Source organism: Balaenoptera acutorostrata, chromosome 14, assembly GCF_949987535.1.
Source record: "Balaenoptera acutorostrata chromosome 14, mBalAcu1.1, whole genome shotgun sequence".
In the NCBI taxonomy this organism is placed as follows: Eukaryota; Metazoa; Chordata; class Mammalia; order Artiodactyla; family Balaenopteridae; genus Balaenoptera; species Balaenoptera acutorostrata.
In genome coordinates this window covers 25,568,913-25,585,744 of record NC_080077.1, presented here as the reverse complement: position 1 = coordinate 25,585,744, position 16,832 = coordinate 25,568,913, and the positions used below count along the sequence as shown (strand labels likewise).

General features: G+C 41.2%; 1 protein-coding gene across 9 annotated transcripts in view; it reads right to left on the bottom strand.

The window, feature by feature from the left end:
- Positions 1-14,995, bottom strand: part of REPS1 (RALBP1 associated Eps domain containing 1) — an 80,004-nt gene extending 65,009 nt beyond the window's left edge. For 4 of the 9 annotated variants that reach the window (XM_057527927.1, XM_057527931.1, XM_057527932.1 and 1 more), the window contains exon 1: positions 14,283-14,993. In XM_057527927.1, coding sequence (XP_057383910.1) covers positions 14,283-14,435 — 153 coding nt within the window. In that variant the 5' untranslated portion in view covers positions 14,436-14,993. Of the gene's footprint in view, positions 1-14,282 lie in introns of all 9 variants that reach the window. The other 5 variants (XM_057527925.1, XM_057527926.1, XM_057527928.1 and 2 more) reach the window with 2 other exon arrangements.
- Positions 14,996-16,832: the final 1,837 nt, after the last annotated feature.

Genomic DNA, 16,832 nt, shown 5'->3' with positions numbered 1-16,832 from the left:
TTCTTTCACTCCACAAATTCATCCTGGCTGATCTTATTTATACCTATGGCATAAACTGCCACTCCTATGCTAAGGAGATCCAAACCAGGTTACCAAGAACCCTCTCCTAAGTTTCAGTCCTCTGGAGAAGCAGGTCCTCATAAAGTCAAACAAATTAATGTTATCTAGGTTTCCTAGAGGAGACACTGACTAAGTCGGCCTTAGCGGATAAAAGTATTCTGTTTAGCCATCTTTTAGAATGTTATTTGTGTTTTAGAGTGTTATTTGTATTTTATATAAAAACAGTTTAAAATTTTATCCCTTTATTTCAATAAAATTATTAATTTACTTAGCAAACTACCGAAAATAAACAATGGCATCTAAGTAAATGTAGCAGAAGGACCTATTTTTAAGTTTTATTTACAAAACTATCCCAAGACACGCTGCTGAGAGACATGGATAAACAGGACTTGTTATAATAACTCTTAGAACCTAACAGGACTCACAGCAGTACAGGGACTCCACAAGCTGGTGTGGGGACCTCAGCGTGATCTGTAAATGTCAAGTAACTCTAAAGAAGAAATTGGGGAATTTAGAATATTGAGAGATATAGTAGACGGTAAAGATATGAGCATGGAAGTGCGATAGTAAGTATTTAATCATATAATATTTAGGAAGTAGAGCAAAGTGGTTAAGAAAAGGACTACTTAAATCTAAGCTCTACCACTTTCGATCTGTGTGACCTTGTAATAAGTTACTTGTCCTTTCTTTATCTTCATTTTAAAAGCAGGGATAGTAAACTGTACCCACTTCACAAATTAATATTTGTAAAGGGGTGCAAACAGTACCTGACATACAGTAGGCAGTACACTGGCATTTATTATTACTATTATTATTTGAATTGGGTGCAATATATATTCAAGCTAGTGATAAGCAAACATATTTGGGGGGAAAAAAAGGATAAATCCATGCTCACTCATTCAACACTCAACAAATATTAACTACCAACAATGTGCCAGAGATGCAGTTGTGAACCAGACAGGAACAGTGACCCCCTGCTAGGTTCTTGGAGCTTAGGAGAAAGATTTAAGTTTTCCAGAAGAGCAGGAACCATGTCTCTTCCATCCACCTCTGCATACTCCATGCCCCTGGTGCATACCCTGATGCATAACAGGTGTTTAATAGTATTTGTTGAATTAATGAATGATGTAATTGTAAGACATTAAATAGAAGAAAGTACTCTGAATATATGGAAAGCAGAATTCAATAGAACCATCCCTGAAGAAATGGTACAGCAACGCTCCAGGATAACTCACCCTCAAGGAATTTTTCCACACATCTACTAATTGTTGAGGATCATGAGAGCATCCAATTTCTTATTAATGAAATGGGGATAACAATATCTGGCAGGCTTATATTATAAAGATTAAACGAGATCTTGTGTTAAATGAGAAGCACAAAGCTGGAACGAGATGCTGATGGGAAAGGGTAGGCTAGACTGTTCTAGCTCTGAGGCTCATTCCTCAACTAAATGCAATTTCTTTGCCTTGGAGGTTGCTTGCAAACAGCTAAGACCTCTTACTTTAAATGTGCAAATGCCTTTTGTGTTTAACAACCAAGGTTCAACTCTTTGGAGGCTGGACTAAGTTCAGGTGAAGAGATGTTACACTTCCTCATCCACCTTGCCTTCCTAACAGTCTCAAGATAGTTTCAGAAAATTTCTGAAGTCATAAGTGAGAATACCTAAATCTCTACACAAAAGTGCAATTTACCATCTGCTCTGAAAGGACATTTCAAATACACTAAGTTAAGTTTGCATCCCTGATTTCTATTGAATGGCCTCATTCAGGAACCACCACCAAGTCTGCACAAGCTTCTAAAGCCACCCAGCTGCTGCTCTCAAGCTTTCAAAAATGCCCACTAAACCTTGCTGCCCAGATGGACTGAACATGACATGGATGTGCTCACTCAGCACATCGCCTTCAACTAAACTAGACCCCCCCCTCCTCACTTCTTTATTTCCATTAATGGTTATCATCATTCTGCAAGCCATGTAGGCTCAAAACCTCAGAATTATCCTTTATTTTAGGATTTTGGTGGTAAACTTCACTTCAGGAGTAAAAATCCTCTAATTACACCGTGAAAGGGAGAAACACAAGGCATTATTGATAGGATCAAAGGATTGAGGGCAGTGTAGTAAGTTCAATGCAACAAAAACAACAAAACGTAAAAAGCTAGGTTTGAAGAACAATGGGGAGATTTTTACTACCATTAAAGCCAAGATCCTACAAATTATGAATTTTCCTTAATAGAGCAGAGCTTGAGTGAACGAAACTTCTCTGATCACCCTCTAAGAGCCAGGCACTACACTAGGTTTACATGTTACTTCACTGTGGTATTACGAAACTTCTGGATTTGGTATCATCCTCAGTCTACAGATGAGGAAATGGGAGTCTTCAAAAGGGGTTAATTAAGTTACTTGCTCAGAGCAAGAAAGTTAATAAGCACTGAGGTGGAGATTCAAATCTAGAACTGCCACATTCCTAAGTCTATGCAATTCTGACCATACTCAATACTTGCTGACGCAGAAAATTACAAGGGTGTTGTAAGTAAATACTTTTCTATGAAATATAATTAAGTGCTTTAGAAAAAATATGAATTCTTCTAAATCAACTATTAATAACATACAATACCAATAAACACTGTAGTTTAAGCAGTCAAACCTCTGATCCTTCTAGTCACAAATGAGACAAGAAAAATCAAAAATACTCTTGAATAGTTTCCAGACAATAAATTCTTTTCGTAAGGACATAGATATATTCCTATTTCCACATACAACATTTTACATAATCCACAGACAAGAAGCAATAATCACTCTTAGATCAGCACTCTTAGCTATTTTTTATCCAAAGGAGCACATTAATATAGGGACTTCTCTGGTGGCGCAGTGTATAAGAATCGCCTGCCAGTGCAGGGGACATGGGTTCAATCCCTGGTCTGCTTAGATCCCGCGTGCCGCGGACCAACTAAGCCCATGCGCCACAACTACTGAGCCTGCGCTCTAGAGCCCGCGCGCCACAACTACTGAAGCCCGCGCACCTAGAGCCCGTGCTCCGCAACAAGAGAAGCCACCGCAAGGAGAAGCCCGCGCACCACAACGAAGAGTAGCCCCCGCTCGCAACTAGAGAGAGCCCACACACAGCAACAAAGACCCAACGCAGCCAAAAATAAATAAAAAATTAAATCTTAAAAAAAAAAAATATATATATATATAAAATGTGGCCCAAGATCTATCTACTTATGCAAACTCAAATTGGATACAGCAATTTAGAGATACTACAAAGACAACAAATCAGTGCCTCTAAGTAACAGAAGCTTTTTTTTTTTTTTAACAGAAAGAATCATGATAGTGACAGTAATTATTTCAATAAAAGAAAGCAACCAGAGGTAGTCTTGTAGATTGAAACCACTATTTCGTTAAAATTATTATTATTGGGCACAATTATTTCAAACTCAGATTTTTGAAGTATTATATTTCTATAATTTTCCATACAATTAAGATATCTGAGTTAAATGTATATAAAGTCAGCATACTATTCAAAGTCAATAGATGGAAACTGATTTCCATTATTCCAAATCACAATTTTTTCAACCCCTTCTTAATCTATTAAATAATGTACTTATTCATACGCAGTTGTAATGAATTTTCACATGGCAATCTCTTCCATACATAATATCTATTGATATATCACCTTTCATATGATATACAAAACACAAATGCATAACCAAATGCCAGATTACATTAAGTTACACTGAGGTTTTGTAATTAAAATTACATAGACAGCACAGAGTCCTTTATTCTCTACCACACTCACCCTGCGCATTCGCCAAGATGCCTATTTCATGCATTCCCCTCACCCTCCAAATTATTAAAGTTTTAATTTACAGCTTTGAGGTATAATTTATACATCACAAAATTCAACCATAAGTGTACAATTCATTGAGCTTTAAGACAATTTATAGAGTTGTGCATCATCACTACAATCCAATCTTAGAACTTTTCCATCACATCACCCCCAAAATTTTCCTCCAGAGTGTTTCCACTCCTGCCCTGGCCTCAGGTATCCACTGTTCTGCTTTCTGTATAGATTTGCCTTTTCTAGACATTTCATATAAATGCAACCACACAATACGTACTCTTTTCTGTTTGGCTTCTGTCACTTATCAGGTTTTTGATATTCGTCTTTGTTGTAGCATTTACCAGTGATTTGTTCCTCTTTATTTAGAAGAGTATTCCACTGTATGGATATACCATATTGTGTTTATCACCATTTGAGGGACATTTGGATTGCTTTCCAATTTTTGACTATTGTGAATAATACTGCTAAAATGGACATTTACAATTCTTTGTGTGCACACATCTTCGTTTCTGTTGGATAGATTCCTAAGAGTGGAAATGCTGGTTTGTATGGTAAGAAAAAGCCAAACTTTTCCAAAATGCCTGTACCATTTACCTTTCCAAGAGCAGTGTATAGGATTCCAGTTTCTCCACAATACCAGTAATAGGTAATGTCAGTCTTAAATTATAGCCGTTTAAGTGGGTGTGTTACAATATATCATTGCAGTTTAATTTGCATTTCCTTAATGACTAATGATGTTGAACATCATTTCATATGCTTATTGGCCATTTATAATATCTTCTTTGGTGAAATACCTATTAAAGTCTTTTGCCCATTTTTTAATTGGTTTTTTCCTGCATAATTGAGTTGTAAGATTTCTTTATGTATTCTAGATTAAAGACCTTTACCAAGTTTGTAATATTCAAATATTTTCTGAGTCTGTGGCTTGTCTTTTTATTTTCTTAAGTATCTTCTGAAGTGTAAAAAGTTTTAAAACTCCATTAAAGAAGTCCAATTTATCAGTTTTTTCTTTAATGATCCATGCATTTGGTGCCATATCTAAGAACTCTGCCTAACACAGGGTCACGAAGATTTTCTCCTATGCAATATTTAGAATTTTTATAGCTTTAGGTTTTACAATTACAAATTTACAAAGTCTATGATTTATTTTGAGATAATTTCATGTACGGTGTGAAGTATATAAAACAGTATGTCTAAATCCATTTTTTAAAAAAATTTGTTTATTTATTTATTTATGGCTGCATTGGGTCTCCATTTCTGTGCGAGGGCTTTCTCCAGTTGTGGCAAGCGGGGGCCACTCTTCATCGCGGTGCGCGGGCCTCTCACTATCACGGCCTCTCCTGTTGCGGAGCACAGGCCCCAGACATGCAGGCTCAGTAGTTGTGGCTCACGGGCTTAGTCGCTCCACAGCATGTGGGATCTTCCCAGACCAGGGCTTGAACCCATGTCCCTTGCATTGGCAGGCAGCCTCTCAACTACTGTGCCACCAGGGAAGCCCCATTTTTTTAAACATAAAAATATCCAATTGTCCCAGCACCATTTGTTGAAAAGACTATCCTTTCCCCATTGAACTGTTCTGGCATTTTTTCAAAAACCAAGTGGTCATAAATATAAGGGTTAATTTCTGGACTTTCAGTTCTGTTCCACTGACCTATAATGCTTATCCTTATGCCAATCACACTGTCTTGATCACTGTAGATAAGTTTTAATATTAGACAGGGTAACTCCTATTTTGTTTTCAAAAATGCTTTGGCTATTCTAGGTCCTCTGCATTTCCTTATAAATTTCAGGATCAGCTTGACAATTTCTATAAGAGTCTACTGGAATTTTGACAGGTATTCTACTGAATCTATAGATCAATTTGGGGAACTGACATCTTAACATTCTATCTTCCAATCTATGAATACAGACTATCTCTCCATTTATTTAAATCTTTATTTAGGGGAATTCCCTGGCGGTCCAGTGGTTGGGACCCCACGCCCTCACTGCCGAGGGCCTAGGTTCAATCCCTGGTCAGGGAACTAGGATACCACAGGCTGCGCGGTGCAGCCAAAAAAAAAAAAAACTTATTTAATTTCTCTCAGTAATGTTTTGTAATATAAACACCTTGGTGCTCTTTTTTTGTTAAGTTTATTCCTAAGTATTTTATTCTTTTTGATGCTACTGTGACTAGATTTTTTTTTCCCTTTCTCTCCTCCTTTTGAAATTGTGGAAGTTATCCATTTCCTATCAAAGAACTGCTGCCCTGTGCGATCAGGATCCTAGACCATTCTTGCTTTCTCAAGGACTTCTCTCTTCATCTTCCTTCCTTCCCTTATTAATCCTAACAACTAAAACCATGCCGCAATATTTCTTATATAGTCAAAAAAACAAAGACTTCCTTTACATCCTCATACTTCCGCTTTGGCCCCGTGTCTGTTTCCTTTAACTTCTTTAAACCCAATTTCTAGTTCCTGGGCCACTGTGTATCCCTCAAGTCACTCAAATCTGGCTTCCACCTCTACCAGTCTATGACACTGGCTCATTATGGTCACTGATGACCTTTGGGTTGCCAAATCCAACAGCCATATTTCTGCCCATATCTTCTCAACCTCTCTGCCAAACTCAATAGTTAAATATCCCTTTCTTGAAATACTTGCATTACTTGGCATCCATGACATGATCCAATATATATTCCCAATTTCCCTACAACCGCTTGGGCTGTCCTTTTTAGCTTCCTTCCTAGAGGGCTTCCAGTTTACCCAACTTAGAAATGTGCAGTGTTCCTCAGGTTTCTATTTCTAACCAATCCTTCTTTCCTCTCTCTCTATAGTCTCTTCTTCAGTGATTTCACCTATTTGCATGGCTTTGAATATCACTAACATACTGATAAGCTTCAAACTGACATCTCCAAGCCAAATATCTCTGAGTTCCTCAAGAGTTGATGATCCTCTCTGATAGAGGCCTTCTTAACAATCTCACAGGCTTCTGAGAACTTACGATTGAGAAAAGAAAACTCCCAAATTCACCATTACCTTCCACCCAAATAAAACAAAAAAACCTGAAAAACCCATTCGTCTCCCAGGCATCCAATAATGGTGACTTCCAGCAACATCCCTGAATGTTTCCCCCGGTTATATTCCATATCCAATCCATTATCACGTCCTCCTATTTCTACCAGCTACAAATATCTCAGATATGTCCACTCCTCTCCACCCTACTGCGACCTCACTAATCTAAGCCATCATGGTCTCCTACCTGAACTACTGCATATCCAGTGGCCAATCTGTTTCTGCTTGCCCCAGTGTTCTCTTCTCTACACAGCAGGGTAACCTTCAACAAATATACTTTGGATGCTGCCACTCCCCTGAATATAAACTTTCAGTCTTTTATAATCCAAACTCTTTATCCCTGTGTACAAGGCCCTGCAGCATGTGGTCCCTGCCATTCTCCCCTCTTGCCCATAATGCTCCAGCTTTTCATCTCCTCAACACACAGAGCTCTTCACATGCTGTCCAGGCCCTTTGAGTGCTCATTCCTTCCGTGTGAAACATCTCATTCTCACTCCCTTACCCGGTCCCCGTCTCCTCAGAGAGGTCTTCCCTTATACCTAAGTAGGTCTGCATAGCCTCCCATGACTCCCCATTAATACAGTTCTTTTCCTTTTTAACATTACCACAAGTTATAATCCATGAAGGCAGGGAAGATTTCTGAGTTTTCAGCACCGCATACACACCCTGAGCATAAATAGTAGCCATGAAGAAATATTTCCTGAAAATATACAAAACTGACTTAAGAAAGACCTATGTTCAGCTTTCCCAGGTCTGCCTGCTCTTCCTTAAAACTGTCTTAATGCGAGGTCCATGGGATGAGCTTGACTAGGTTGGGGGAAGGCTGGCAATCTCAAATTATATGCAAATTTTTGTGTAACTATGTTTTCTAAGCAGTTGTCCAGCATGTGCAACAGGAATCTCTTTTTTTTTTAACATATTTATTGGAGTATAATTGCTTTACAGTGGTTAGTTTCTGCTGTATAACAAAGTGAATCAGCTATACATATATCCCCATATCTCCTCCCTCTTGTGTCTCCCTCCCATCCTCCTTATCCCACCCCTCTAGATGGACACAAAGCACGGAGCTGATCTCCCTTTGCTATGTGGCTGCTTCCCACTAGCTATCTATTTTACATTTGGTAGTGTATATATGTCCATGCCACTCTCTCACTTCGTCCCACCTTACTCTTCCCCCTCCTCGTGTCCTCAAGTCCATTCTCTATGTCTGTGTCTTTATTCCTGTCCTGTCCCTAGGTTCTTCATAACCATTTTTTTTTCTTAGATTCCATATATATGTGTTAGCATAGGTATTTGTTTTTCTCTTTCTGACTTACTTCACTCTGTATGACAGACTCTAGGTCCATCCACCTCACTACAAATAACTCAATTTTCTTTCTTTTTATGGCTGAGTAATATTCCATTGTATATATGTGCCACATCTTCTTTATCCATTCATCTGTCAATGGACACGCAGGTGTGCAACAGGAATCTCAAAGGAATCCACAACCAAAAAAGAGGTTAGATGGAAATACACAGTCTAATAAATTCTGTCTTCATCACTTAACAAAAGAGACTCAAATTCCACATAGAGTCAATTCTTAAAACAAAATGAAGAGATGTGGTTTTAAGACTTTTAAGTCCTATAATTTATCAAACTGCAATAAAATTTGGTATATGGTATGAACTTAAAAAAAGATTTCTGAAGCGAAGTTATTATTACAACCTGATTTTTATGTCATGCCTATATATGCAACCCATCAACCATAAATTCCTTACATAGAGGCAGAAGAAAACGAGAAATCAAGATGCATCTGTCACAGGAAAGGCTACAGAAAATGCAACATATATCAGGGAAAACATCAGAAATGCCAAGTCTTATCACCCATTTCAAATTCCCACTGGCCAGATACCTTGAAGAACTAAGTACCACAGACCTTAAAACACTTTCATCAGTTCCCTCTTATATATATATACTCACTTCAGCATTCTAGGCAAGATTCTCCTCTTCAAATCTCCCGAAGTTTGTAAAAGAAATCAATTCCAGTTTCAAAATAGCATATCAACTAATTTCAAGTCTGTGTGGCTACTTTCTTAAGGATGTGGCTGGACAGAGTGGCCATCCCTACACTGTAACCTCTCCTTTGAAAACCCCAATTCCATCATTTCCATGGTGAGAACTAAAATCCAGGCATTAAGTGATTTGTTCAAGGTCAGGGCTGGAACTTGCCTTCCATGTTTAGTTCTCCTTACATCAACTTCTCACACTCTTTTAGAGCTCTGTCAAAATGCCTAGCTTGAATTCTCAAGATACTAAGACTCTAACTCTGGCCTACTGGCTAAAAAAAAGAAGACTAAAAGTACATTATGATATAGGAAAGAAAAAAATTTTAAGTAAATATGACACTACAGAGAGCCATTAAGTGTGACTTCCTTCACAAACAGTATGTTTTTCAACTGTGTATAGTAAAGTGTCTGTTCAAGGTAAGATTATTTTTATAGTTTGTTATAATTTTTTTAGTGATTACAAACAAAACCACTACTCCAGAACAACAAATCTGACATTTATTTCATTAAGTATTAAGTTCGTAACTTTCAATGCATAAATGAGGCTCTGCTTCTCTATTTTAATCCTATCTCTAATGAGTAGATCACATAATTGAACAAATTTCAAAAGAGACAAAATGGTTTATGTTTCATTGTCATCACTTTTCCTCCATTAAACTAATGTGTTATTCAAATATTCTACCAAGATATTGCTCAACACAAATGAACTGAAAGATTTTCTCAGCCTCATTATAGGATACATTGCTTATAATCTTCAATAAAAGAACAGTTAGTTCTAGAACCTTTTATCAAGCTATTATTCATTCAAAGTCTGTATGAAGTTTTAAAACTTTTCCCAAAGATGAAATTTTAAGTAAAAGCTAGAAAAGCATACTGATTAGTGTGGTAACTAGCATACCTTCCCTAATGTTTAAAAAACAAAATAATTCTGAAGAAGATTATTTTTAAGCCACTGAATATCTTCTTGCTCAGCAGACAGCAAAATTCCTCATGATTAAATCCTATGAGCCAGATTTTTCTCCCCCTCGTCCTGTTCCTCTCTGGTGCGGAGCATAATTCTATAAAGCTTCAGCTCACTCGCTTTAGCTATTAACACACTGTCTCCCCAAAATAAACTCTTAAACTCAGAACAGGTTTTACTCTGGTATTCCAAAACAAGTGTAATGAACGTTTCTCAAGATGTTTGACAGTTGTAGCAATGTAAAACTCAGGATACCAACTACAAGAATCTTCCTATTTCTCTTAAGTGGCTGTGTTTCCAGACATCATCATACATAAAATTATTTATTTTGCAAAGGAGGAAATCCACATATAACTCAAAATCAAATAATTTTAAGTCTCTACTCTTCATAAGAACTATGGGCAAACCAATCACATGAACAGTGAAAAGTAGGAAAGAGCTGAGAGGTGGCAAGAAATAATGGTAAAGGAGAGGTACTCTATTCACTAACTAGTTATTTTTGTTTGTTTTGTTTTGTTTTGAATTTCTGAATTTTATTTTATTTACTTTTTTATACAGTAGGTTCTTATTAATCATCAATTTTATACACATCAGTGTATACAACTAACTAGTTATTTAACTTCTCTGCCTATCAAGTTCCTAGTTAATAAACAAGAATAATACTCACTTCCCAGGGTTCTTACAAGGATCAAATGAGTTCCTGCATGAAAATGATCTGCCCAGTAAAAGAATATAACAGGCACTCAATATATGCCAGCTCCTTCCTCCTTCAGTTCTGGGCCCTCTGTTCTTTGTCCTCTATACTCATTCCCCCAGATGACTCAGCCTTCTCATGACTTTGATTAAAAAATGCTGAAAACTACCACATCAATCAAAGCCCTGATGTGTAAATGCATGCCTACAGTGTGAGAAGCCGTCTGGCCTCTACCTCCAAGATACTCAGGTGAGAAAGAGGAGAGACCCCAAACATGTGAATTTCACTGTAATAACCGGCACTCAGGGTGGACAAATCACACATTTCCAACTATCCCCTGGAGATTTGCATTGCCGTCTCAAAATGCCTGAAATCAAACTCATTATCATCTTTTTAAAAACCAGGCCCTCTTCCTGCCCCTTTTCTAATTGTGAGTGGTGTCCAACAGAGAGTAACACTTGCCCTACTCTTCTCTCATCAAAATATCACCAGGCAACCCAAGCCTATCAGGTCTACCTTCATAATCTCTACTTTATCTTCAGCCTCATTTTCCGTCCCACTGTCACCACCAGAGTCCAGATCAGGTTTTCTGAATCTCGGCACTGCTGACGTTTTGGGACAGGTGATTCTTTGCTGTAGGGGCTGTTCTGTGCACCGCAGGCTGTTTTAGTAGCGCTCCTGCCTCTACCTCTAGATGCCAGTAGAACTGCTCCCTCTCCCTGAGTTATGACAACCAAAAATGTCTCCAAATGCCTCCTGGGGGGGGCAAAATCACCCTCCCCGTAGTCTCCCCAACTCCCACATTTGAGTCCCGTAGCCCGGTATGTGCGTGAGAATCAGTTCCCAAATTCGTCTCCAGTTTCTTTCCTCTACTTCCAGATGCTCTGGTCTTCTAAATGCCTCCTAAAGCACTGCTTTTACGAGTCAGTTCTCTTAAATCTACAACTCCCTGCCACCTTCACAATTAGTTCAAAGCTCTTCACCCAGCCTTGATAATCTGGTCTCAATGAAACATTATCCCACAAAGCACCCCACATTGTGGCTACCCAGCAGCCCTTCAATAACACAGACCTGTTCCTCCAGCCCCTCCTTTCTGTTCTACTGCTGTCACCCTGGTTGGGGTGCCCAGTGCCTAGCATCCATTCCGGACCACTGCTCGAGCCTCCTTCCCCACCCTCTACTCTCTCCTTCACTCAAAGTCAAAAACTATCATTGAGTCTCCATTGCCTACTGAAATATGAAATCTGCCTGGTCTTTAGAATCTTTCCTACCGTGGTCTCTTTCTGACTCTACGTTCCAGTATCCCCAAAACATACTCTAGCTTCAGCAAAACCTGTCTATCTGCTAGTCCTTGCAAAGGCTCCTTCCCACACTTTCCACCTTTGGTCGTGTTTTATCTCTGCCTGGAAGTCCTCTTCATCCCTCCACACTACCTGAATTAAGTCAAGAGGACTTTCCTGGTCATACCCTCCTTTATCCTCTCTTAGGGCATTCACATTGCTTTATGTTACACATGTGTATTCCTGTAGTTTACAAGGTCCTTGAGAACTTCTTACTCCTGTTTTGATGCCCTGCAATGCCTAGCCCAGTGCTAAGTAAAAACTAAACATTACACGTGAGTTGCCCCAAATGTTTCCCACTTAGGAAGCAAGGGAGGGCTGCTTTTTCAGACAATGCTGAACTTCCATAAGGGAATTGTCCATATTCCTCTTTTGTTCCACATTTTATGTGTTAGGCCAATTTTTAAGTAAACTGCCTGCAAAATACCCAGAAAGCTATAAGAATTCTGCTTCTGCTTCAGGGAGTTCCTAGTTTCCAGCGTGTAACTGAATCCTGACTATTTACGCTATTTAAGTTCTCTCTTTATACAAAAAGGCAACAGAAATTTATTTTTGAGTGTTAATAAAATTGAGCACAACATGAAAATAACTTGGATTGGATTAAACATATTTTAAGCAAAGGTTAATTAATGCTAATTTGCATCCTGAATAACATAAAGTCTTAAAGTCTTCATGCACTCTTTTTTTTTTTTTTTTTTTTTACAACATGCACTCTTAAAAATATGAAAGTCAGTTTATTTCAGCTCCCCCCACCCCAGACATAATAAGCCAAATAGAACATGGGAAGTTTCCCCTTAATTTTAGTTTTTTAATGACTTGAAAGTATTTCTACAAAAAGAGCAAAATCATTAGTGAGCATGTTCTGACCAGACCTACTCCTGTAAGTCTAACTCCAAAGCCATGTGGGGAGCGTCGAGTACCCGCACAGCCGCGGACCCCGTTTTGTACGCCCCTGAGCTAAGAATGATTTTTACATTTTTTAAAGGTCTGTAAGAATGAAAACAAAGAATATACATAAAGAGACTGTATGTGGTCAGCAGAGCGTAAAATACTTACTTTGTCTGTTTTCAGCAGAATAAATATGAGACTCCTAGCTGTTAGTATGTAAGACACCGAACTTTTCCTCCCAAAATTTTTAAAAAGCAACGTAAAACAAACAAGATTATGCGAAAAGACAGAACTCATTCAATTTAGTCATAGCTAGTGCACAGGTAACTTCTAAAACAGAGGCCTTGGGGACATTTTTATATTTCCCAGAATTTCTGTTAGAAGCACACTTACGCTTGAAGAGCTGAGAGCGCTTGGCCCAAAGCCACACTAGGGGTTAACAGAGTGCGGTCAAGGACCCAGGTGTGAAAAGTCCTTATTCAGGGCTCTCGCAGTGCACTACATCATACCTATCTATGCACGCGGCTCTAAGTTCTGGAGATCTGGATAACTGGCTTGGATCATCATAAAGATGAAGCTTAAAACCTGTTCCTGATATGCTGTTTGGACAGACTCTCACTAGCAGCTATGAATTATTAAACACAGAGTAACATCAATGCTCACAACATACATTAGAGAACTTCCAGGAAGCCTTCTATTTTAAAAGCAGACGTGATGAAGAAAGCTTAAAACTTACTCTGCTTGCTCCTCTAGGGCTACAGATTGAGGCAAATATGCACCTTTGACTTCCAGTTGCTCAATACTTATCTCCCAACCCAATCCACAAATTCCACCAAGTGCTATCGAATGCCAATCGAAAAATTATCCAGTTTACCTCAGCCACGCATCCTATAGTTAAAGTTCTTTTCATAGCTACTTGCAAACTACGAGCTAAAAGTTCAAATTTTTTAATCTCCCTAAGAATTGAGCTTCCTTAAAATGTAAAAAAGTAGATAACCAGGATCTAGGATTCAAAGACATGGTTAACAATCCAGGATCTTTCATCTGAAGTTGCTCTTCCAGTGTTGAAAAACAGATTGAGGGGCAGCCGAGAGATACAGGACTTACGCTCTCCAGAGATAATACACAGACCCCTCCCACCCCACCCCCATCGTATCTCTGCATGACTTTTGTCCTCGAAGAGCGACCCCCTTCCCCTCGCGAGTCCGGGCCTTCCGGGCACCTGCGGCCCCGGCCCGCAGCGGAGAAACCCGGGGAAACCTGCCCACCGCCGGCCCTTCTGGAAACGGCGCCCACTCCCACCTCGAGAAGGCTGGCGGCTGGAGGCCCGAGCCGCCGGGAAGCGACCCCTCGGCGGCCGGCCGACCCCCCGGACGCGGCGGATGGGGACGGCGGCGGCGTTACCTGGTGGACCACGTCGCTGGGCAGCTGTGCGGCCCGGAACAGCTCCAGCACCCGCCCGTGGGCCGCCACCTTCTTGGTGCTCTCGCTGTCGCAGTAGGAGAAGAGATCCGAGTAGTATTTCTGCTCCGCATCGCTCAGCGTTAAACCTTCCATCTTCGCCTCCGCTCACAGCCACCCCGCCCCGCATGCAACACCCGGGGGCCGGCCCCGCGACCCCGGGACGGCGGGGACTGCGCGCCGCCCGGCCGCCTCCTCCTCGCTCCCCGAAGCGGCGGGGAGCCCCGGCCTCGCGCGCGCGCCGGGGGCGTCCGAGCCACAGGGCCCGGAGGTCGCGGGGAGGGGGCCCGGCTGGGCTCGGCGCGCCGCCGCCTAAGAGGCTCCGCCTCGGCGGCCGCGGGGAGGGCGCGGGGAAGGAGGCGGGGGCCGCGGCGGCGCGAGGCCCGGGCGGACTCCGCCACCGCCCCCGCCGCGGGTTCGAGTCTCCCCGGCTCCCCGCCGCTTCCCCCCAGACTTCCCGCCTCGCCTGCCCCCTTCCGTCCACGCCCCCGGAGAGGCAGCAGTTCCCGGAAAAGTTGTGGGGCTCCTAGCCTAAAGTTTCGGGGGCTCTGGGCTGAGCGCTGCGGCCGCTCCGCCTCCCTCCGCCGCCATTTACTGCGCCCCGGCCCGGCCCCCGACGCGACCGCACCAACACTGACAGCGGCTGCCGCGCTCCAGACCCGGATGTGAGGCCAGGAGGAGAGAGCGCGAGAGGGAGAGAGAAACACCCACCGGGCTGGCTCGGCTGCTCCCTGGAGAGGGGGCTGCAGCGCCCCCTGGTGGCCGGGGTCCCGCGGCGGAGGGCCGAGCCGCCCTTGGCGCCCTGCAGGAAGAGCTGGGACCCCCGGGAGCGGAGACAAGGGGGGAACAGCACGCCGCCCATTCAGACCAGGAGAACTTAGAAACCGGCTGTAGTTTGGTTTATTTCAAAGCTTCTGGCACTAAATGGTTAATAAACATTGCGTGAAAGGGGAACATTGTTCAGGTTATTATTGTATCCGTCGTACCGTTTTGAGGTCAGATGTTACTGAGGATTAATTCAATATTTCTTTGCGCTCTGAAGGGCTATGAACATCCAACCCATCTGAGAACTCTCATCAGACACCGACCACTGAGACCTAACTCCCACTCTTGCTCCAAGCCGTGTTTACCTGAGAAACAAAATTGTTGAATAGGGGGAAAAGCTGGTAAAGTTTTTCTCTTTGTACAAGGTGGTTCTGATCACTAGGAACTTAGTGCTGTAAATATAGAGCATCAGCTCTATAAAGCTGTTTAGGCTCTGGACAGACCACAGGGGCTCACTGCTGCGACCCCCAATTTCCTCCTTTATGAAAATCATGTGGTTGCACTATTCTGCACCTATCTGAGAAGTGATTCGCAAGATATCCCAAATAGAATATCTTAACAAGAGTTTATCTTTAGCAAATAGGAAATATTTCAAAAACAGCAGCTAGGGCAGAATTAGATTTTTCTGTTTTGGTTTTTATTTTGTCTGCTACAGGTTACTACCCAGAGTGCTGATCTCACAAATGACCCATAAAAGGAAAGTAATATTATAGGTTCAAAATCCTTTACCTGGAATTCCAAAATTCAAAGAGCACTGAAAATCCAAACGGTTTTTTTGTAACACTGTCAGCAAAACCTGCCCTGTTTCATTTGGAGACAAAATCTCAACTCAACTCACATGAGACTATTTATAGTCTTTATGTATGCTGTTTAATGTCAATATTTATTCATTTTACTCCAGGCTTTAATGGGATATTAATATACACACAGTTATAGGCATTGCATTACTTTTCTTTTTTTAAAAAAAGAAGAGGGTTTGTGGAGCTGTATTTGAATAGTAGCACTTTGTACACTTACATATATAACATGCCATTAATCTCAAGTTTCTCTATCTCTAAAACTTTAAATTTGCCACAGCAATACCTCACATGTCCCTACAGGACACCTACCAGAGGAGATCAGAGACCCACAGATGGCCTGTCTTCCAAAGGTGTAAAAGGGAGGGGCACATGAGGTAGGCACTGGCTTAACAATCGTCTTCAGCATGTTTTTCTCCACCACCTTTCCTAGGCCTTGAAGCTCTTTCCTGCCCTAGGGCCTTTGCTCCTGCCACCTGAAATACTCTTCCCACAAACCTTTGCATGGCTTGTTCTCTCACACCTCAGGTCCCTGTACACATATCACGTACTGAGAGAGAGACCTTCTCTCAACACCTGACCTTAAATAGCCCCACTACCACGCTCTATCCCCTTATCTGAATTATTTTTCTTTATAACACTTTTCACTACCTGGCATTAACATGTATATTTGTTTACATTTTTAACACTGAGATACAATTGACATACAATCTTTTATGGGGGGGGGGCAGTCCTGAACATCAGTGCTTATAAGAAGCACTATATCTGCTTAAAGTCCCTCCAAACATACACACACTTTAAAAACCAGAAAGTCTTGCACGAAGTGGGGACATTCTCCACCCCCCAGCCAGGTACTGGGTTGCCTTGGTGC